Below are 21917 nucleotides of genomic sequence, written 5' to 3'. Positions count from 1 at the left end.
TTCAGGCACTTGTACATAGTACAGTGGCTCCTGTCGTTGACTCGGTCTGCTGCAGGTTCGCCAGCGCATTGACGCTGACACCCAAGACAAACTCAACCCACAGCCCCTCTGACCACCGTCGACCGCAACGGAGACGACAAAGAGCATTGCCCCATCAGCTGGGCTGGCTTCGGCGAGCCGCATACTCTCCATCAATACCATGCCAGGCCTGGCCGCGGCGGCGCTTCCGACGCATCGAAGCGGACCCCCGAAGCAATCACATCTAGCCCCTCAACACCAACGACGAGACATTCGAACAAGGCAATACCCACACACAAGGATACTTTCGCGTGAGGCTGCATGCATGAGGCTCCATTGCATCGAATGCGGCTCAGGCTGCTCCGCTGGCTACGAGGGGGTTTTTCGAAGGCAATCGCAACTTTGTCCTACTGTAGGTCGGCGACCACAATCGATGCGAGCCTCCTCACTGCAGTGCGCCGCCGATCAAAGTCAAGGGAAGTTCCCTTCGGGCCGCTGCTCATATCAAAGTTCTTGGAGTCGACAGCTTCGTCGATCTTCTGAACCACATCTCCCTTGACGGCCAAGCACAACAACAGCGACACCAACGGTAAGCAGCGCGACAGCGTTCGCTCTGTAGTGATTCATGCTCGCAGATCGCAGCGCCTCGTCGTCTCGCCGCCTTGACTCATGCAGGAAGCCTCTTCGTCGCTGGTCCCACAACCCAAGGCGGGGCTGACAAGAACCCGAAAGCGAAGCAAACCCCCCTTGTTGCACCCGATACCTCGACGCGACGAACGAATCGAAGACTCCGATCTACATACGGCGCGCATGCCAGGCCCACACGCGCATCATCCCGTCATCCAACATCGCGAAGCGGTCGAAGTTGGCGGGAGCGGAAACACCCATCTGCGTCCAGACGGCCCGTCTCCGGCATCCACACGCATGAACTGTACATTCGCACATCGGCCCGTCTGTAGATTGACATTCCGGCCCACTTGATACGATATACGAGAAGAAGCAAGAAGACAATGTTTGCGACGCTGCATGCGAATGCGAAGGCGTGGCATATCTTGCAAGAGGGCACACCATCAAGCATGCGCGCATCGGACCGCTGAGTACCGCCGACGGTGGAGACAAGCTACCATTGATGTGTATGCAAGACTTGACAAGTTTTGGAGTGCCTCGCTTTCGCCTTGGATTGAAAAGTCCTCGTCTCCACAACGGCATCATACGCTGCGGCACATACGGAACCGGCTCAGGGCTGACCTGGCTTTGGTGATGCTGCCGCGATGCAGCAAGGACTACACAAACATTTGTAGGTCACTCTTGGCATCTTGCGTGACGACGACGATGGAGATGTTCATCTGCAGCGTTGGCGCGCGACGCACAACCATTCGCGAGTAGACCTGTAGCTGGAGTCGAGATCCACACGGAAGTCACCCTGGGATGATCTTACCGTTGTGCATCAGCAATCGTAGCATGATAGCAGGCCTTACGACAGCGAGCAAACGAAGGTGACCAGAAAGAGCAAGGACTTGGGGTGGTTTCCATTCGTATTCTGACTGTGTTGAACTGCACTTGTCAACGTAGGCCTCGTCGACGTCGCTGCGAAAGAAACCGAGTTCCAGCAAAGCTGTGGGTGATCTGCTTTGGTTCAGAGTGGCTACGGTGATCTCCGGCCATTCGAACAGCAGCGTTCCCAGCTTCAACGTCGGGTTCAACGCGTGATATGCTCGCTGTCGTTTTGGTGTTGCACAATTTTTTCGACGACGATGAAAGATATGTTTGATGAGTCCTTGTAGCTCCAAGGTCGGCAAACATCGTCAGCGATGCATCCACCACAGGTATGAACTCCAGAATCAATGCACATGCTGGCATAGACATGCTCAGGGCATGCTGCTCACCGACATTCTCTTGCGATGTCATCAAACTCAGTGCGGCATACTCACGCCTCCAAGCTGTCAGCACGTCGTCGGACGACGGCCAGACCCCATCCCATACAGCACAGGGCCATCAGCAGGCGCCTCATTTGGCAGTCTGAGCGCTCGGACTACTACTTGTTGGAAGTGGTCGACCAGCAAGCTCGACGACAACGGATGCCTGTGCCCATGGAGCCCTGGTCGCCTGTCTCAGCCGATTGTGACCTCATCTCTCTTTGCGTCTGTAGAGCAGGGCGAAGATACAGGCACACTAGCCGTCGCCATCAGTCTCGACCAGCCGGCTTTGTTCGGACCCTATGGGCGTTGGTGCTGGTGCTGGCGCTGGCGCAGATGCAAGCCATGTCTCGTCTTCGACCTTGTCTACGGCTAAGGCATCCGAGCTAGGCTGAGGTTTCAAGCTGCCGCGGCCTCAGAGCTGTTGAGTACATAGGAAGCGGACTTGTGCGCAGTCCCCTGACCCTGGGAACGCCACGTCTGCAGCCTATAATAGCTTCAAGTCTACTCGACCCTGAAGTAGAAGCCGAAGCCATCCGGCTAGGAGTTGTCTCCGAAGAAGAAGGATCAAGACGTCCGCCACAAACTCGCTACCATGCGCGACATACGCCATTCCATTGTTTCGGTCCAGAGGCGTCTGCAGCTAAGACAGCGCTCGGTAGTGTACCTGTCTTGACTCAGGGGCTGGCTCGGTACGAGCTAGTCGGCGCCAGCTTCGTCAGCCTGAACTTCAGACGACGCGGTCGAAGGATCAGGATGTCTCCCTTGCTGCACTCGTCGCGACCGACCTCCCGCGCTCTTCCGAATTACCGCTCAAGTCTTATCGCCGTAAGGGTGCCTCGTACGACTGGCCTTGGCCGTGGATGAAGACGTGTCCGTCCTGGGAGACGTCGCCGCGGAGGCCTTCGCGCTCGTCGCCATGATCAACGGAGAAGCTGAGCCGGCCAACTCCATGATGTCCTGTGTAGCTGTACCATTGTCGTCGGTCCTGCCCTATCTCGCAGACCGCGAGAAGAGGCTGGGGCCCGAAAAGCTTGCGTCGTCGTCGGTCGCGCTCTGCTGGTAGAAGAGTCGGTCGTGCTGCCTGCCTACATGACTGCTCGCGATATCAGTATGGCCAGCACGTCAAAGGAGAAGGTGCTGCACCTGTCCATGTATGCGTCTCTCGCAATGCCCGCTCCGCCGTTGCCGGGTCGTGTCGCCGCGTCAAAGAGGTCCAGGAAGGCAAGCTGCCCCGCCCGCCGCCGCCGGTCTTCGTCCAGATTGTGCCGCGGGGGTCATCGCACGCGCGTGAGCCAAAGAGGAGGTGTGCGCATCTTGCCCAATGTGCGATTGCCGTAGACATGTCGGCGGTCTTGTGTGTGGTGGGTGAGTCGGTTTGGCTCAGAAGAGGGCATCAAGCAAGCCCTTCGTGCGGAGCAAACGTATTTCGCCGCCACCACCGATAGTATACCGAGAATGTCTTCGTAGTACTGTCTGCCGTCGAGCGGTTAGCCACGAAAGACACGTAGGCGGTAAAGAGCGGTATGAAATGTGTCGTCGTCGCCGCTGGTGAGGCTGTGGGGGCCAGCTGCTACACCGCCAACGGGCTTCATGATAGACTGCCGTGGCCCGTGCGCCCCACATCGATTCTGCGTCCTCGCGGTAGACGGCGACAAGGGGCTCAGAAGCGCTGCACGCAGCGGGGATAGCATGCCCGGGAGGTACACAGTCAGCTCTGGCGAGCTCAAGACATTCCCGACATGTTGAGGCCCAGCATACGACTGCAAACCTGTGGGTGAGGAGCGGGCTTCACAGCGCACCAAGATACCTACGGACAACGACAGCGAGATCATGGAATTTGTGAAACCATAGGCAGGCAGATGCCGCAAGGCTTGAGATGTGATATCTTAGACTTTGATAGGGGATGTAGTATCAAAGTTGAAGATGTTCATTCCATGTCTATACTGTAGGCATGCTGTGAGGCCAACGCCCGCCCCTGAGCCAGCCCCCTCGTGAGGGTCAGCAGACCCAGATGCTCTTTCCCCGCCAGTGTGCACCGTAGTGTCACGAATTACGTGTCATGAGAGAGAAGAGGGGCAGAGTTTCGCGTCGCTTCTTCTTCCCTCTTCATCTCATTCTACTTCACTCTGAACTTTTGCTGTGGACGACATTCGCCATGCCCCCTTCAGTATCGCTGGCGATGCATTCGTACCGTTGTCTTTGCTGGTATTGACACGCCCAATGCCGCAGTACGCGAGGGGAGTCAGTTGGTCACTGCCCCTTCGACGGCACCACCCCCAGGATGAGCACAACCGTGTCCGCCGTGAGCGCAAGCCTCATCGCCGTCGACAAGTCGGTCATTCCACAACGCAACGCCAGTGACAAGACTCCTGAGCTGCTAGGAGCTGCCTTCTGTCATCCCTTGTATTCCGTGAGCGGAATCTGGCTGCGTTTGGATCCCTCGTTGCTACTTTCCGTCGCGACTTCCAGATGAGCCATCTCCGTTCCACCCTGAGCTTTGTCACCATCGCACATACGTGCACATCCCCCACAGTTACCCCGAAACTATGTTCATACGCCTGGACTATGTTCTCGACGAAGTCTTTACTTCGCCCCTAGCGTCGAACGCAAGTCACATCACTGTCTCTACGTCGAGGGCGGCCAAGATGCTGAGCATCTCAAGTTCCTGGTCCAGAACCAGATGAAGCGTTACTGCCATCACATCGGCAAGCCGATGTCCTAGACCTCCCCCCCCCCGAGCCGCCTGCCCATATTGTGGGCTACGACTCGATACTCACGCCCCCCTCGCTTGATCATAAGATGCCCATCACGTAATACGTTCGTCGCTTCCGACGTCGGATACGCCTTCATCAACTTTACGGATGTCGCTGGCATGCTCACTGAGCATTTCCTGGTCAGACTGCTATGCACCACGCTCAGCAGCACGCCGCTCCCCTCCAGTTCGCCGGTTTGACTGAGGCTCACACCCGTCACGGCGCTCCCCACAGGCAAAGAGAAGGGCAGATTCTTGAGCATCGATGTTGGTGGCACGAATCTGAGAGTCGACTTTGTTGAGCTAATCGGAGAGCCAGACGGCGGCGAAGTCAAGTCAACTGACCGCAATTCCCATTGGCAAGCAGGCGTACAAGACCTCCCTCCCAGAGCCGCCGGCCTATTTGTGGGCTGGAACATATATTCACGACCCTCTCTTGATCATAAGATGCCCAAATCTTCGTTGGTGGCACAAGTCTAAGAGTCGGCTTTGTTGAGCTAATCGGAGAGCCAGATGGCGGCAGCATCGTCGCCAGGTCACCGCCATCCCTATAGTAAAGCAGGTGTACAAGACCTCCCTCCCAGAGCCGACGGCCTCAGCCGTGTCCGCCGTGAGCGCATCCTCGACGGCAGCGATGTTCGAACCACCGGCATGCTACGTTGTGGGCTATAACTTGTACTCACACTCCTTTCTTGATCATCATCTGTCCATCTCTTCGTTGATAATCCCAACGCGCCACAGCAGGCAGGAGGGCAAGATTGGCAGAGCCAGTTCCCACCTCATCCCCCTTCGATGGCACCAACCCGACGGTATACTCTCCCGATGTCGAGCGCAAGCCCAACCACCATGGCTCAAGGAGGCCAAGGACGGAGGTATCGTTGGCGCCGGGGTACTTGCAGGCATGACAGATGAGATAGTGTAAGAGTGAATGGGTCATCTCTTGCCTTCATTACATCCACCTCTTGTACAATACCAAGACCCTTCTTCGACATCATGTCGCACCCTTCACCCAACTCATCCTCGGCCAACGGCCCTCCCGAATCCGGAAGCCGCAGTCTGCATGCCGCCTTCCCAACCAGTCCGGTATATCTGCATCACGCCTGCAGTACATACTGCCAGAACGTGGGAAGCTTGCCCCTCGGGCACAGATATCGCAGTGTCGATCCCGATGACGCATATCCAACTCTACTTCGAGGAGCACCCACATCTTGCGCCAGTCACGCCCCACCCCCTGTAAACATCGCAGTGCAAACGCATCTTCTGCGATGCAGGATACTCCTCGTCGTTCGGCACGTGGTTCTGATAGCGACAACTGGCGCGGAGGTTCCTCTGGCCCCAGCAGTACGAAGCCTTCAAGAACATTCTCGATCAGATCTGCTTCGGAACTTACGACTTCCTATATCTCCGCATCGATTTCATTTCTCTGTCGGGAATTACAATCGTTCATGACGGCGAGCTCACTCACAACACTCTTTGCCGTGTCAAAGACATCACAACTGCCTGAGATGAGCACTCAAGACAGTGAGTACCGCCATCATTTCAGCACGTTCGACCGCGGTAGCAGCCCCCGAGACAACCTTCAAACCGCTATGCACCATGCTCATCAGCACGCTGCTCCGCTTCAGTCGGTGGCGGCGGCTACTGCGGACCCATCCCCTTCGACTCCATCCCGATGACCCATATCCAACTCTTCGTCCAGGGGTGCCACTACATGTACGAACGGCCTCTTCCTCGCCCGGACAACATCTCGAAGTTGCAGCGCTCCATGGAAAGTGTTTCAGCCACGACGATGCAGAGGACGCCGTACTGTCGCCCTCATCTCTCAGTCACCCGTGATGAGACTGACTTGATGTCAATGGGATCAACTCGGCCTCGTCAAGGGTTACCAGCCGCTATGCACCACGCTCACCAGCACGCTGCTCCCCTTCAGTCGGTGGCGGCGGCCACTGCGGACCTATCCCCTTCAACTCCATTCCCATGACCCAGCTGTCGCCACTCAGGCAACATCATCACATGTACAGTATCCTCAGGTCTCGGCTTTTCATGGGAAGTGCTCTAGCTACGGACATGCAGGAGACTCCGTACTGTTGCCCTCATCTTTCCATCGCTCAACTAGTCTGTAGTTGGGTGATGAACAGTCGAGGACGGCAGTATGGGGTCTCCTGCATGACCGTGGCTGGGGCACTACTCGTGGATTGCTACTACTCTATTTTCCGCTCAGCATGTGCGACAACGAGAATCCTCTTTAGTTGGCATCACGCACGGCAATGTCGAAGACTTCACGGTTACATCCAACAATCTCCTTACGCCAAAGGCACCAGCGACCGGCGAAGACAAACAAGCAAGTCAATGATCAAGACATCACCACATCAAGTCACAAAGCAAGAGAAGGAACAAGTTTGGTGAGCAAAGCTCATGAAGTTTTGATTGGAAAAGCAAGTATTAGGTACATTCAGGTTCATCAGTGGCATCCATCATCAGGTCAGATCATCTCTCAATCGACCAACCATCCACGCCATGAACAAAATCGCATCGAATCCGACCCAGAAGACATACACCCGATACAGTGTGTCAATAGCCATACCGAACAAATCGTAAAGAGAAATCCTGGTCTGGCAAACATCTGGGAACAGATCGAAAACAAAGAAAGAAGCCGTGTACTCGTTGCGCAAGGTCTAGCCGGAAGAGACGTTGCGACCGTGGATGCGTCGGTGGGTAAACGGTGTTTACATGAAGCGCTTGCGGTTGCCCTGGGAGGGACCAGAGGAGCCTCCACGCCAGTTGTCGCTATCAGAACCGCGTCCCGAACGACGAGGAGTGCCGTTGCCGCTGCCGGAAGAACGAGCCATGGTGAGACGGACTGGCGCAAGATGGGGGTGCTCCTCGAAGTAGAGTTGAATATGGGTCATCGGGATGGAGTCGAAGGGGATAGCGCCGCGGTGGCCGCCGCCGAAGACGTGCAGGTACCAGGCCTCGATCTTCTGCTTCTGAGCCTCAGTTATACCGCCGAACACGAGGGGAGCGGCGTGCTGATGAGCGTGGTGCATGGCGGTCTGAAGGTTGTCTCGGGGGCTACCGCGGTCGAACGTGCTGAAGTGGTGGCGGTACTCCATGCCGGCAGAGTATCCTCGAGGAGCAAACAGGCCAGTGCTACGAGCACTATCGATGGAGCGCTGCAACTTCGAAATGTTGTCGGGGCGGGGGAGAGGCAGCTCGGTACCGGCGTGGCGAATGGAGTTCATCAACTCGGCTTCGTCCTGGGTGATGAAGAGGCGCGGGCGACAATAGGGCGTCTCCTGCATAACAGAAGAGTTGCGAAACTTCTGAACAAGCGCCTCGCGTCCCTGGATTGTCGCATACGAGATCCCGAACTTCTTGTCGGAGATGAAACCAGGCCATGAGCGGAACTCCATCTCGAGAAGCATCAGCATGCCGCCGACATCCGTGAAGTTGATGAAAGCGTAGCCGACGTTGGCACACTTCTTGAAATCGATGCGCAGATAGAGGAAGTCGTAAGTTGCGAAGCAGATCTGGTCCAGGATGTACTTGAGTGTCATCTATCAAAAGAGTTAGTAAGGCTTCGGGTCAGACGTGGAAGGAAAGACTTACCCAGTCGCATGAAGCCGGGATGTTGCGGAGCATGACAGTGGTGCGAACATCGCTCCCGTCGATGATGCGCTCACGGCGGACGCGGTTGTGCTCATCCTGGGGGTCTTCGTTGCGGAATGGACCGCGGTACGGGCGACGAGTATCGCCGCGATGTTGGAAGCGGTGAGGGCCCAGCGGACGCTCATCGACCCAGTCACCGACGTTGATGGTGGACCAGAAGTACGATCTCTGTGAGAAGGTTAGCAAGAACAGAAGAGTTGGAGGTGAGGTGCTTACATCAGCACCGAAGCCATAGACAGGCGTGCGGCGAAGAGACTGGATGGCGCGCTGTGCGGCGTCGATGGAGTCGAACTCGATCCGGAAGATCAGGCGCATCTCCTCGTGAACAGTGTCGACGTGGACGACGTTGCGAACATTGCCAAACTCCCTGGCGATGAGATCGATCTGGTTCTTGATGTCCTCGTAATCGTCGTTGGTGAACTCCCAAACAGCGTGCTCGGGATTGGCGTCGATGAACATGGATAAGAACATCTGACCTTCAAAAGGCTGGATGTCGCGGATGTCCTTTGCCATAGAGCGGGCGAGGTCGTCCATGGTCGCGTAGTGGGTTGAGAAGCCGGCCTGAATGAGGAGATCCCGAGCTTCGATAGCGTCGGAAAGGCTATCGAATCGCATGAAGATAGCGGCGTGCGGGTCTTGAAGGAAGATGGCCGAGTGCTTGAAGCAGTCGTACTACAAGAGGTTAGTGTGAAGCATGGTGGAGGAAGGGGACGACACTTACGCGCTTCATCTGGTTCTGGACCAGGAACTTCAGGTGCTCAGCATCTTGACCGCCTTCGACGTACAGGTAGCGAGAGACGAAGGTGTTGTTGAACTCATCGAGTTCATCGACGAAGGCACCCTCGACATACGCCGGCGGCTCCGGAAGAAATTGCTTGGCGGCCTGCTTCCCAATGGGGATAGCAGTAAGTTGACGACGGTGGTTGGGCTTGCGCTCGACATCGGGGGAGTACACGGTTGGGTTGGTACCGTCAAAGGGGGATGAGGGAGGACCGTTGGCCGACGAGGAGTTGGGTGAAGGGTGAGACATCTTTGGATGTTGAGGAAGGGTCTTGATGTTGTACAAGAGGTGGATGTAAAGAAGGCAAGAGATGGATGATTGGCAAAGCTCAAGCAAGGAGTCTGTCAATATCAGGTGGGGATGGGGATGTGGGTGGGTGTGAGTGGGCAAGAGGTGGAAGGCGCGGGGGAAGGGCTGTTTATATACTGGCGCCAGCGCCGAAGCTCCGGAGGTCAGGTGACGGCAGTATCTGAGGCCAGAGAACTCACCGTTCGGATTGGGAGCAAAAGAGTCAGAGAGAACGTCGTGGTGAGGAAGTTGCGGCGAGGCCTGGCGGAGGAACTGGAAGGAAGCGATTCGGATATCCCACAACTCCAGGAGAACCATCAACCGGACGGGGCCAGACGAGCATGAGGAGATAGCGCTCGACGAGCTCTACAACTTCTGTTTTTCAGGCATACGAGGCATCAATGGAGTTGGTGATGCATCGCAGCTGCAAGACGAAGCCTGAGGTTGAAGTTCCATCCCTCAACCGCCTTTGCACGTTATCCCGAGGACCCACTCACCGGTTCTAGCGTCGTCCAGGCCGTCTGACCGCCTACTAGCGGGCACCGGAGGGGCAGGATGACGGGAGGGGCAGGAGCGTGAAGAAGCGCCGGAGATGTGAAAGTGCGTGAGAATGGTGTCAGAAGAAGTCTGCAGCGAGTTGGAAGATATAGGGGATTGCTATGAGCTGGAAGTCTACGTGGCATTGCCAAATCTCCCTCTCAACCACGTGGAGGTGAGAGAAATTGCCAGATTTCATTGACCGAAAGCTGGAGAAACCACTGAGACACGCGTTGAAAGCATGTTGGTGGATCTCACGATGTCCGCGGGGAACTCATGAGGCCGGCACATGCACATTGCCAGCTGGAAGCGTGTGCAACGAGCGGGGGGCGATCAAGAGCATGATTCCCGGACGCGTAAGCTTCCCCGCGTCATTCTGTTTGTTGAGGCAGCAGCGGCTGCTTGTGGCAGGCAGGAAACAAACACGGTCATTCTGGGAAGGCACGTTGAAGCGGGGCGGAGAGCAACTCCAAAGCTGAACATCGTGGAGACGGTGAAACTGCAGAAAACGTGGCATCGGGAACCAGCTTCTTGAGAAACACAACCTCACCCCTGAGATTCTGCAGCTTCTTGTGAATCCAGAGGCCGCGGGGATGTGCTGAGCCGGCTGGGCGGGCAGGCGCGATTCCAAGCATGCGGACAGCTTCACAGGGGCGCGGGCATGATTATTTGCATGATTGAGAACGAAGACCGCCACGGGAAGGACGAGAAGATCATCAGTAGAGACACAGCATTCTGCGGTGCCCGCTGCTCCTGAGCGCGCTTCGTGGCTGCCAAAACGGCAGGAGCTACAATTCGTGACTCCAGGCGTGCAGATAGCTTCACGAGGGTGCCGACAAGATCACTTGCATCCCCGAGACTGAAGACGACCTTGAGCCCGACGAGAAGCTCGTCAAGAGGAACTCCGCAACACGTAGTAACCTGTGCTCTCGAGCGCGCTTCGTGACGGCTAAAGGGGCGGAGCCCGCCGATTCGCGACTTCAGGGTTGCGGCCAGCTTCAAGGGGGCGCAGACATCGTCACCTGCATTGTTGTGAACGGAGACTGTCTCCAAGCCGACCACGAGCTCTCCAGCAGAGACTCAGCATCACATGTGAGCTCTGCTGTAGAACGCGGTCCGCGACTGCCTCAAGGGCGGGGGCTACAGGTGCGCGGCTCACAGCAGGAGCGACAACAGCGAGGGGCAAAGCAGCATTCGGGCACGTAGACTGAACGGTAACATTCGCTGAACATTCACGAGAAAAGCGCTGCTCGAATGGCGACCCTCACCATGCTCTGCGAAAAGGAGGCCTGCAGACCCTCGCGACCTCCGCGACAACGACTCGAGCGGCCTGGACGGGCGTGAATATCTTCAGATTCTACTTTGGCATCACAAGAAGCATTCAGTCACTCATCAACATCCCATGACGGACGTGGACCGGTCGTCGCGAGGCTGCTCAAAGGGTCCCTTCAAGGTCCAGGGTCTGGCGGACTGGCAGAGCGCGCAACGACAACATCACGACCTTTGCGGCAGGCAGGCACGAGCAACTTCAAGATGTAGACCGGGGGCGTCTACTCCTCCAGATCTGTAGCTACTGCATTGCCCCTTTCCCCCAGACCAATTCCGTCATGTTGGCTGTCCGCGACCAAAGGCTCAACTCCACAAGGCAGACCAGGGAGACCGCGCGACGGGACCATCACTACTCTTACGATGAGACTATGCAGCTCAGAGAGCCGGCAAGTACGCGGAGATCATGACTTGGCCCTGGCCTGTAGCTACTGGACTGCCCCTTTCCTGGTAAAGCTCTATCCTATATGTCCGTTGTCTATTGTCTGTCAACCTTTTCCGCCTCTCCTCAACTTCAGTATCATTCCAACTCTACGCCGCCTGTCGCACGATAGCCTCGAGCTGCTGCCATTGGCGTCGGGAGCGCAAGGCGAGAAGGATTGTCAGCCTCGTCGCTGGCGGACCAGGGCGCTGCCTCCTCCGCTGTCCGACTCGACTGCGACATACCCTCGACCCAAGGGCTGGCAATTGAGTACAAAAACCTTCTCATTGACTCGCCGTATAGTCTCCTCCCCATTGTGTGCCCCCACATGTTCCTGTCGTGCCTCCACCTTGTATACTCGGTCTCGTCGTACGGTCGGGGCGCTCGTGGCAGCGGCTTAAGGCGTATACGATCGTAGGTTAGGAGGACGACAGCGGTGTCTCGAGGGAGGACGGTAGCTACATCGCGCTGTGTAAGGGCTCGTTGAAAGGCGTCGCTGTGATGAGTGCGTCGGGGTAAAGTATGTACTTCACCCTCGCCGATGCGTATCCCACTTCAAATATCCTACACCAAAACATTAGCTCACCTCCCTCTCAATAGCAGCAGGCCGCCCTCCCAGCCTCGCTGAATACCGCCGTCACCGTCACTACGCGTAAAGCGCTCAACAATAGCGAAGCCAGACCGTCGCCAGTCGCAGTCTTGGCACCCCCAAATCGCCCACATAAAAGCTTGAAAACCAGCTTCCCCAACACCCCAAACCAGCACCAACAAGCCCATCACCACCATCACAACAAGCTCAATTACTACCACCACCACCACTACTACTACTACAAAACCACCTTCCCTCCTCACCCCCGCATCTCCATCAACACAAAGATGGAAAACTTCACCATCAACCTCTCCGACCTCCACGTCCCCTCCCTCGCGGAGTTCCCGCACCTGCCGCCGGCTGACGACTCCCCGGCGCAGAAGCGCCTCTACTGGTTCTTCCGCGGCCTCGAGGAGATGGCGAGCAAGCTGTACGAGCGCATCGAGATGTACCAGCATCTGGAGGAGACGCTGGATGAGGAGGAGGAGGCGGAGCTCGAGGAGCTGCAGAAGGGGGTTCTGGTGGTGTTGGCTGCGGTTAATTGGGCGGGCAGGCTGTATGGGGGGGAGGGGTATGAGGAGGCGGTTTGATGTTGTAAGTTTTATTGTCAATTGGTTTGGGTTGGTGCGGTTTTGCTAATGTGGTCTCAGGCTTTTGGGGATTTTGGGTGGGATTGGGGGGCGGGCGGGCGTGAGAGGGGAAGAGGCGTTTAGGAATGTGTTTTGATACCCAGGGTTTGTTTCTTTGGTGGGCGTTTGGGCTGGTGGTGGGATTGAGGATGGGGGGTAGGTAGATGCGGCAGCTATGATGAGCGTAAGTCCGCGAACGAACTTGATTACTCTTGCATTCTGGCTTGTCATTGATATCGTGTACCCTGGGATGTGTTCAATGTTTTTGTGTTGGACTATCTCTCAACCTCCGCCTCTACGTAGTTATCATGTACCACTGACATGCTCGAGAACCTCAGTCTGAGGACACCATATCTTCGACAGCATACTTCATACTCCTGCGAAGACGCTCAAATCTCGCACTGACTACCTCCCCGCGACACGATCCACAATCTTCCATGACATAAAAATACATCGAAGGCATACAGGCCTCACTCAACACTTCACACAACATCAGACCAATCCAGACAAACATCAGTTTCAATAACTATCTACTAGGGTATCACAATCCAAACGCCTCCCAGTTCCCTCAACCCCCCAAATTCACATACCCATCTCCAACAAAACCCCAGCTTATTTCCTACCCTCCCCCTCCCCCTCAAACATCCACCTATCGTCCTCCAAACTAGCCACCTTCTTCTTCAGACTACTCTTCAACGCAGCCCGAATCTCTTCTTCCACAGCAACGGCATCCCACTGTGCGTTTGTCTTGCCGTAGAGTTGTATCATTTCGTTTTCTTGCTCTGTTCACATGCACATGTCAGCATTCTCCCCATAACACCTTGCAACAGTCTCCGTCTTCCCGTAGAGAGAATGGGAGTAGGATCAACATACCACCCTCCTCATCCCCCTCACTGCCCACACCCATTTCCCTGTACACAGGCGCCGGCGCCTTAACAATGTATTCGCCAATGTCGTCGCGCTCGACGAACTCGTCTTCGGTGGGCTGCATGAAGATGTCTCGTTCTATTTCGCGGCTGTCAGGGCGGATGGAGGGTGCGGCTTGGTTCTGGCGGCGCGCGGGTTGTTGTTGCGGTTGTGTCTGTTGTTGCTGGGCGGTGTGGGCGGCGAAGATGTTGCGGCGGGTTGTTGGGGGGAGGCGGATTGCGCGGTTGTCCATGGTGGTTTGGCTGTATGGGGTTGTGAGGTAGAGCAGGTGTTTTGTTCGGAGAGGTGTAGGGCGGGATGTGGAGTGAGGTTGGATGTTGATGGCGTTCTGGGGTTGGTGGGATGGATGGCGCGCCGTAGCTAGTCAGGTACAAGCGTTTGGTGGGGCGGCTGGGGTTTGGGATTGCGAGACTCCCGCGGCGAAACCTGAGGCGCGTCTTCGTGACACCGACAGCAAACAACTACATCATGGCTTCTACGGATCTTCCTGCGCAATCGCCAAGTCCACCGGCGGATACAGAAGATCGATCGCCGCCTCGGAAACGACCCAGAACTCGCGCGCCTCCGAAAGCAGCTGCTCCAGCCCCTACTCCGGCGACGAATACAGAAATGCCGACCGCTCAGAGCGCGGCTCCGGTTCCTGATATTCCAATTCATCGGTTCTCGATACAGCCTGTCAACCGCTTCCGCGGCGCGTCGGCCAAGATAAAGCGCCCTCGCGAAGTCGCACATTTCTCCTACGACGACAGCCACGAGTACCAGCATGATGAGTCGGGCATCAACTACTACATACCACCTCCAATGGGCGCAGATCTGAAGGAGGGCTTCGAGACGTTCAAACACTACGAAGACAAGGAAGATCCCCATCTGGATAGTCTGCTAAGGGCGCTCATGGAAGACAAGACAGGCAAGGAGGAAGTCACGGCCGACTTCATGACCTGGCGAGGCATGATGACCAAGGTATGTTGAAGCAGGCCGAAACAAGACATAGCAAGGTAAGCGAAACCAGCTTTCTTACCTTGCTGCCACTTTCCCTCCAGATCAATTCCTAACACCCCCCAGATCATGACCGCCCCCTTCGACAACTTCGCCGAATTCAGCATGTTCGCAACCCTCCACAACAACACCATCTACATCGAAGAAGACTTCCCCTCCCGAGCCGCCGACCGCGCAGCAGAAAGCACGCGCCCACCTCCCCGCCACCAACACCCCGACCAGCAATCGCGCGAAATGATGACGTACTGGGGCTACAAGTTCGAGAAGCTCGCTCTAATACCAACGCTGCCTCAAGACACGCCACGGCAAGAGATTGAGCGGTCCCAGAAAGGCGTCGTGTCGAACCACGCACAACACTGCTCCATCGTCCACACATCCTTCGGGCCTCACAGCCTCATCCTAGGCGGCGAAGTCGACGGCCTTCTTGCACCCAAACCCACAAACCCGGATGAGCAGGTGCAATGGGTCGAACTGAAGACAAGCGAAGAACTTCCTCCCCCACGCCAGCAACAACACCGCGATATCCTCAAATTCGAGCGCAAGCTCCTCAAGTTCTGGGCCCAGTCGTTCTTGCTCGGCGTACCTAAAATCACCGTGGGCTTTCGGAGTAAAGCTGGTATTCTAAGGAGTCTACAGACGTTCAACACGCATGAGATACCGGGTATGGTAAGACAGGGGACGGGGTGCTGGGATGGCAATGTGTGTATCAATTTCGCGACGGAGTTTCTGGGATGGCTGAAGGAGATTGTGGTGGGGGAGGGGGTGTGGAGTGTTGTGCTGAGGAAGAAGAGCGGGGTTGTGGAGGTGAGGAGGGTGGGTGATGGGACGGGGGATATTGTTAGTAAGGAGTTCAAAGTGTTCAAGAGTAAGGGGTCTGAAGTTGGGCAGGGCGGTGGAGAGGAAGGCGAGGCGCAGAAGGATGGAGATGCTGCGGATCATGTTGCGACATCTTGAATGCGTATCTTGGTTATGGCTTAAGAGACTTTTTGTGGTTATGCTACCGTCCAATCTAAAGCGCGAAGTTGCCTGTCCCATCACATGCAACAACGAAACCATGGTTGGCATGAGACATCCACCAGCACACAACCACCATGATCCCAAGCTTCAGCTTTGACTTTTCCCTTTTTATTCACAACCAGCCTGCCTCGATCCCCAATACACACCAGAACCCATCTATCCCTCACCCACATCCAGAAATATCCAACACCAGACTACGCCATCACCTCCAACCTTCACACTTTGTCTTCGATAACGCCAACGTAACCCCCAAAGTCACACAATGCCACCCACCCAACCCACCTCCGCACGGCGTCCCCGTCCCCGTCCCCGTCCCCGTCCCCGTCGCTTCATCCCCACCCCCTGCATCCACCCCGAAGCCCGCTTACGCAACCATGATATTCTGCAAGTCGTGGAGAAGGCATCAGCCACAGCCATCTCCCACGAAATGGCACAGCGGGACAATAGGACAACCATCAACCAAGTCACCCACCAGCAACCCCAGCAAACCCATCCGGACAACCAGATTGGCCAAACCGACAGCCTGTTCGAGCGATGGGGTAGAGCGGTGGAGACGCAGAAGGAGTTGAGCAGGTGGATTAACGGCGTTCAGAACGAGAGAGAGAGGGAAGAGGTTAAGCGGGTGTATGATGAGGCGTTGAGTCAATGGGAGGATTTGGGCGAGGTTTATCGGGAAGAAAGGGGTTGGTATATTTTGGCTGAGAGGGAGGGTGGGGTATTGGTGAGGTGGAGGCTGAAGAGGAGGGGGGTGTTTAGGTTGTTGGGTGGGGTGGTGTGAGTGTTGGTTATTTGGAGGGGAGGATATGGGATGGGTGGTATTGTTGTGGACTTATTTCCATTCTTCTTCGCCCTCCAGCTCATCAATGTATGTGTCATCATCCATGGGTTCCCCTTCTACCCATCGTGCTGCTAAACGCCCTGTCTCTTCTCCTACCCTTTTTGTCCTGCTAGCGGGAACAACATGCATGCCATGATTCGCATCGGTAACAACGACAAGCTGAGATTTCGCCGTCAGCTTATCCCTCGTTTCGTTCAGCGTATCGATTGGGCACATGGCGTCTTCGTCGCCACTGATGAAGAGTATGCGGACGCTCTTTGGTAGTTCGAGCAGGATTTGGTCGCGCATTTCGTCTTTGGGGCCGAGGAGTGGGTAGGATACCAGTATGAGCTGTACGTTCAACTCTTCTGCTTCTTTGTCGTCTAGTGAGGCGAGATGTTCGGTAGCAGCGATGACAGCAGCGCGCGCCCCCATGCTTCGTCCGCCTAGTAACAATGTCTTCGATCCAGCCGTGTCCTCTTTTGCTCCCTTTTGTGCAGTCGATTGACTGGAGTTCAGCTCATCGATACATGCGTGGAAGCCCTTGGTCCGCGCTTTGAGATTCATTGAACCTTGGAAAGCGAGAATAGGGAGAGAAGAGGAGTATCCCGTGCAGAAGTTTACTACGGCGTCGGCGGAGAGTGTGCCGCCTGCGCCGTGGGTGAATATTAGCGTTGGTGGTGGGGTGGATGGCGATGATGTGGGAGCGTATTGGTGGCATTCGATTGGTTTCTTGACGAGTTCGTGTGTGATGGTGAGGGTGGTGCGATTCTGGGGTGCTGAGTCGCTTTCTTGATCGGGCTGCGCGTCTGCCTCTGGTGTCGTATCCTTTGGTGAACGCTTCTTAGGATTAGCCGCCTGTCGTCCTTTCGTCGTCTTTGGTCTCGCCTCAGGTAGTTTTGTTGTTGAGTCTGGTAAGTCTTTCGCATTTCCGGTGTTTGTTCTGGCAGATGCGCGCGTGACACGCCTCTTGGGCTCGGGTGTTGAAGCTGGCTCAGACGCCTTTTGGCGTTTTGGTGGCATGTTCGCGGAGGCCTGAAGATGCGCACTTGTTCGATTGCGACGTTTCTGATATCGCTCTCAAGCTAGGCCTATTGCCGTGATCACAAGTAAGATAGAGTGAGGTTTAGTTTGGCGAAAGTGGGACGTGGATGCCTCAGGGTCTTCGTTCGCGCGTCGGAAGTCGCTGTGACGTAAGCGACGTTCAGCCTCCCAGCCACTTCCCAACCCCTGCACCACCTCACTTTGTCACGGCATGATCATCCACATTGAGATGTAGCCTATTCCGGTGGAAGCTTGATGCAGAGCAGGATAACAGACCACGGTCAGGTAACTTTATGTCATGTTGAGAACATGCCTCAAATCTGAGTAACGCAACTACATACTGGTAAAATCCTCCGTCCCAATGATAGCCATGCCAAAGCCCAGCACAGGTTCAGACAGTCCCTTCTACCGTACAAGACCCGCACTGTACGTGGCTACATCGGGAACACACGTCTTGCCACTCACTAATTGGGCCGTCGTAACATTCAGAGCAGAACCAAACGGTCTCCTTGCTTTTGCTATTCATCGCATACGTGCTTGGAGTATATGCTCCAGCGACCGTAGGCATCGAAGTTGCTCCAAAGCTTTCTCCAAGGCTCTTCTCAGGGCTCTCCCCGCGGACAACAGAAGGATCTTCTATCCCACACAGCTCCTTTGTATGTTGATCAGACCCGCATCGTGTGCAGAATGCCATATCAGTGAGACCGGACTGGTCTTGGTCTTCTGCCTCGTTCTCAGAACTTGTGATGGTGATACTGTTCATGAAGCGCAGAAGATGATCTATTTCGGCAGTGCTTTGTGGTAATCTTACTTCGCGAGCGTCAAGAGCTTGTTTGACATCCTCGAAAATGTCGCAAAGAGGCACCATGTAAATGTCTCCTAGCACATCGTCCGCGACCACTTGCCCGAAGACAGTCATGTTCCTGCTTGGCCTCTCATCTAAATGAGCTGCCGTCGCGCTTTGTGGTCGGATTCTGCTTGTTGGCTCGGTCCTCTCCGTTGACACCCAGGCACCCGAGCTGCCTGCTGGTATTCCTACGATCTGTTAGTCAGCTACCTCATAATATAAGCTGCTCACTTACTACAATTGTGGTACACTATGATTGTATGAACCCGCACGAAGTCGTTTCCGTAGGGAAGTATCGCAAATGAGGGAAGACGTGAAAGTTTTCCGATGAATGGAGGATGGAAAGCGACCTCCACTCCGTCGTTCATCAGCGCAGTACCAGATCTCGGGTCGCCTAAGAGGTATCTTTCGTGAGTTCTATCATCTTCAGTCGCGCTGGCAGGTTGCAATGCTAGTCCTGCCAATAGTGCCCAATCGCGATCGCATGCTTGCGTCAAGAAAGACGATGGCGCAACGTTGGCATTGCCTGACCACTCGATCTCTTCTTGAGTATTTGTGGCCCGATTAAATGTAGTGTTGTGCATTGTTCTGCTCATCACCGATCCCGGAACCTGTGAAGGTGGAGGAGTCATGATCTCAGGAAAGAGACTTTGATCTGCATCAGGTTCTTCGCTTGCTTGTTCGCTATCAACCTCTTCCTCGAGATCATCTTGAACAATGCTATGGCCAGCAGTCAACCCATACATTGACGGGTCCTCGTCCTTGTTGACAACGATGATGTAGCCACCCATGGTCGCGTATCGAGTTCCGCAGATGCCATCAATCTTAAGAGGGGTATTCGTATGTCTACGACGCCCACTAATCAGATGGCCTGTCTTGACCGAGGTTGGGTGGATATGCTGCGATGTCGTTGGCCGTATCGGGTTGCCTTCAACGATCACTTCGAAAGATGCTGGACCATCTTTGCCAGGTTGACAAAGGCGTTTGGGAGTGCCTCTCCGAAAGTAGTTCTCCACTAAATCTCGTACACAAGCTGGACAGAACACGACAATGTAAGGTTTGGCCGAGCTTTCGTCCACACCCAAGACTAATAGACGTATGGCAAAAGGGCGAAAACTTTTCTTAGATCTGCGTAGGTCATCCAGCAGCGGACCTTTCAGTCGGTTAATGATATCCTCAAAGTAAAAAGAGACTTTCTCGTTCACGTCTTTCTCAAATCGCGTTAGGCCTCTGATCTTATCGAGAGGTTTGTTAGCGGTGTTGTTGGTAGTCGCGGTGTTGTTGGTAGTTGTGGTGTTGTTGGTAGTCGTGGTGTTGTTGGTAGTCGTGGTGTTGTTGGTAGTTGTGGTATTGTTGGCAGTCGTGGCGTTCGAGTGAGCTGTCGTGGGAGCAGGAGCCTGCATGCTGCATAGAAAAATTGATGAGAAATCGAGGGCCTGGGAAGGTTGCAGCTTTTCGGAGCTGGGGATAGGCGCTACACATCCGGTGAGAAGCGAGATGATCACACCGGTTTTGATGCTTCAGCGCCAAAGCTCTGCCCAAAGACTGCCTTGTCATCAACAGCTCCAATCAGATGCAGCATGGCCACGTCGGTCTGCATGTGTGGCCACCAATCATGCATACACCTCGCGCAGCCTCGTGTGTGCCTTGGAAGGCTGAATCCCAAAACATAAAGTAGCCTTGATGCCACTTTGCATCCTCGATCACTGTCAGTGCCTCAAACTCATCCTACGATGGCAATCGCTCCCAATCCGATGTTCCCTTTGAGAACGGTCAGTTCCGAAGAACTGCAAAATCTGGGCAAGGTTATGTGGGACTGGGAACTCTGCAACAAATGCGACGGGGCTGCGACGTGCAGTCGGCCAAAATGTCCATGGAAACACGCAGAACGTCTTGATACATTCTGGAATCGGTACAGGGTCCTGACGGACGAGTATGCGCCAGAAGGTGCCGCGTTTTCGCGTCCAGCCTTATCGTCACATGATGATCTTCGCCGACTTATCCAGGCTATCAGGAATGGCCTAGATTTGGACCGGGAGCGCATAGTCGAATCTCACTTCTCCAACCCGAACTCCAACGGCAAAGTTTGTACACATGCTGCGGATCAGGATCGAGCGATGAACATAGCAGCCAGTATTATGTTCTTGACCAACTGTGGAACGTCGCGCGACTGTGCTGATTTCTTCGAGGAAGGTGGCCCATCCATATCGTGGCGCAGCGATGTGACTGCCACAGCCTTCACCTTCGAAGCCTTCCCGCATGCGAGCTCTAGTTTCGTAACGGGCAGGCCGAGAGACACCAGATTCTTTGATCTCCTTCGGTTCCTGGCTGCCAGCAAACTCGTGAAGGCTGGATTCAGCCTCGAGCCGACTGATGATCTGCGCAGCCACTTGACGATCGATTACAGTGGGAAAATAAAGACCATCCGGATTTTCCACTGTTCTGCCGTACTGAAAGAGACGTTGTTAGCAGGTCGACCACATGGGGGACGCTGTTTAATTCCAAGATTGCTCGCATTGGAAGTTCTGGATACACTACACAACATCCTCTTTCCGGACGACCGGTCTGAAGCCCTCATCCAGAAATACGGATTCGACTCAGATCTGCTCCGGCACGATGTGTCGCAATGCCGGCGGGGGGATGACCCCCGCGAGTTTGAACATCTCTATTTTGGCACTCGCCTAAGAGAGATCTACGACGAGTTACAGAATCCAACTCCCCATCGAGAATGGGAGAGTTGGCTTGAGCGAAAGAGCGGCGGAAGATATATGTTGATGGCAACAATGATCGGAGTCTTCATCGCGGTAATCATCGGAATCCTTGGCCTCGGAATCTCGGGTTTCCAGGCTTACGTGTCGTACCAGCAGTGGAAGCATCCTGTAAAGGATGCATGAATGGAGACATATGTTTCGAACGTGGAACAGGCGGTGACGGGTGCGTAGAGACTTTCCCCGATGGAATTCGGTGATGGCACGATGCCGAAAGACAGAGGAGAGAAATGGGATGGTGGGGAAAAATGGGTGGCAGGGAGGAACAAGCGAGATGGCAGCCGCGCCCGCGCACGCGACGCGGCTCCTCGAGATAGCACGAACATCGTACTACTGACGATTCACGCACGACAACGACTCACATACTGCATGCATCAGGCAGCAGTGCGTACGATACTTTCGTTGAGTGACAAGTATACTGAGTAGCTTCTGTCTTTTTATCCTGACTCGGGAGCCGGTCGCGACCCAATGCTATGACAGTTCCGCGAAACGACCGAGGACCATCAGATGTATAGTCATCCTCATTTTACGAATTGTCGGTCAATGACAAATGTCACAGTGTTGGGAGAAAT

The 21917-nt window shown here is 55.2% G+C and overlaps 6 protein-coding genes across 6 annotated transcripts; 2 read left to right on the top strand and 4 right to left on the bottom strand.

Annotated features, from left to right (window-relative positions):
• Positions 1-7415: 7415 nt before the first annotated feature.
• Positions 7416-9388, bottom strand: J4E92_007898 (uncharacterized protein; the record flags this gene model as incomplete). The annotated part of the gene is made up of 4 exons (XM_051499259.1): positions 7416-8246; positions 8299-8526; positions 8575-9030; positions 9080-9388. The coding sequence occupies 4 exons, from the start codon at positions 9386-9388 to the stop codon at positions 7416-7418; spliced, it is 1824 nt and encodes a 607-aa protein (XP_051350508.1).
• Positions 9389-12212: 2824 nt separating this feature from the next.
• On the top strand, positions 12213-12890 carry J4E92_007897 (uncharacterized protein; the record flags this gene model as incomplete). The annotated part of the gene is made up of 2 exons (XM_051499258.1): positions 12213-12226; positions 12452-12890. The coding sequence occupies 2 exons, from the start codon at positions 12213-12215 to the stop codon at positions 12888-12890; spliced, it is 453 nt and encodes a 150-aa protein (XP_051350507.1).
• A 651-nt stretch (positions 12891-13541) lies between these two features.
• Positions 13542-14088, bottom strand: J4E92_007896 (uncharacterized protein; the record flags this gene model as incomplete). Its single annotated transcript, XM_051499257.1, has 2 exons — positions 13542-13711; positions 13803-14088. The coding sequence occupies 2 exons, from the start codon at positions 14086-14088 to the stop codon at positions 13542-13544; spliced, it is 456 nt and encodes a 151-aa protein (XP_051350506.1).
• A 377-nt stretch (positions 14089-14465) lies between these two features.
• Positions 14466-15806, top strand: J4E92_007895 (uncharacterized protein; the record flags this gene model as incomplete). Its single annotated transcript, XM_051499256.1, has 2 exons — positions 14466-14816; positions 14919-15806. 2 exons carry the CDS (start codon positions 14466-14468, stop codon positions 15804-15806), a joined length of 1239 nt encoding a protein of 412 aa, XP_051350505.1.
• Positions 15807-16698: 892 nt separating this feature from the next.
• Positions 16699-17943, bottom strand: J4E92_007894 (uncharacterized protein; the record flags this gene model as incomplete). The annotated part of the gene is made up of 2 exons (XM_051499255.1): positions 16699-17734; positions 17939-17943. The coding sequence occupies 2 exons, from the start codon at positions 17941-17943 to the stop codon at positions 16699-16701; spliced, it is 1041 nt and encodes a 346-aa protein (XP_051350504.1).
• Positions 17944-18669: 726 nt separating this feature from the next.
• Positions 18670-19368, bottom strand: J4E92_007893 (uncharacterized protein; the record flags this gene model as incomplete). The annotated part of the gene is made up of 2 exons (XM_051499254.1): positions 18670-18765; positions 18928-19368. The coding sequence occupies 2 exons, from the start codon at positions 19366-19368 to the stop codon at positions 18670-18672; spliced, it is 537 nt and encodes a 178-aa protein (XP_051350503.1).
• Between the last annotated feature and the right edge of the window lie 2549 nt (positions 19369-21917).

Source organism: Alternaria infectoria (assembly GCF_024043175.1).
Source record: "Alternaria infectoria strain BMP 0036 chromosome Unknown scaffold_14, whole genome shotgun sequence".
In the NCBI taxonomy this organism is placed as follows: domain Eukaryota; kingdom Fungi; phylum Ascomycota; class Dothideomycetes; order Pleosporales; family Pleosporaceae; genus Alternaria; species Alternaria infectoria.
The sequence above is the reverse complement of the archived record's forward strand: the minus strand, read 5'-3'. Positions and strand labels throughout refer to the sequence as shown.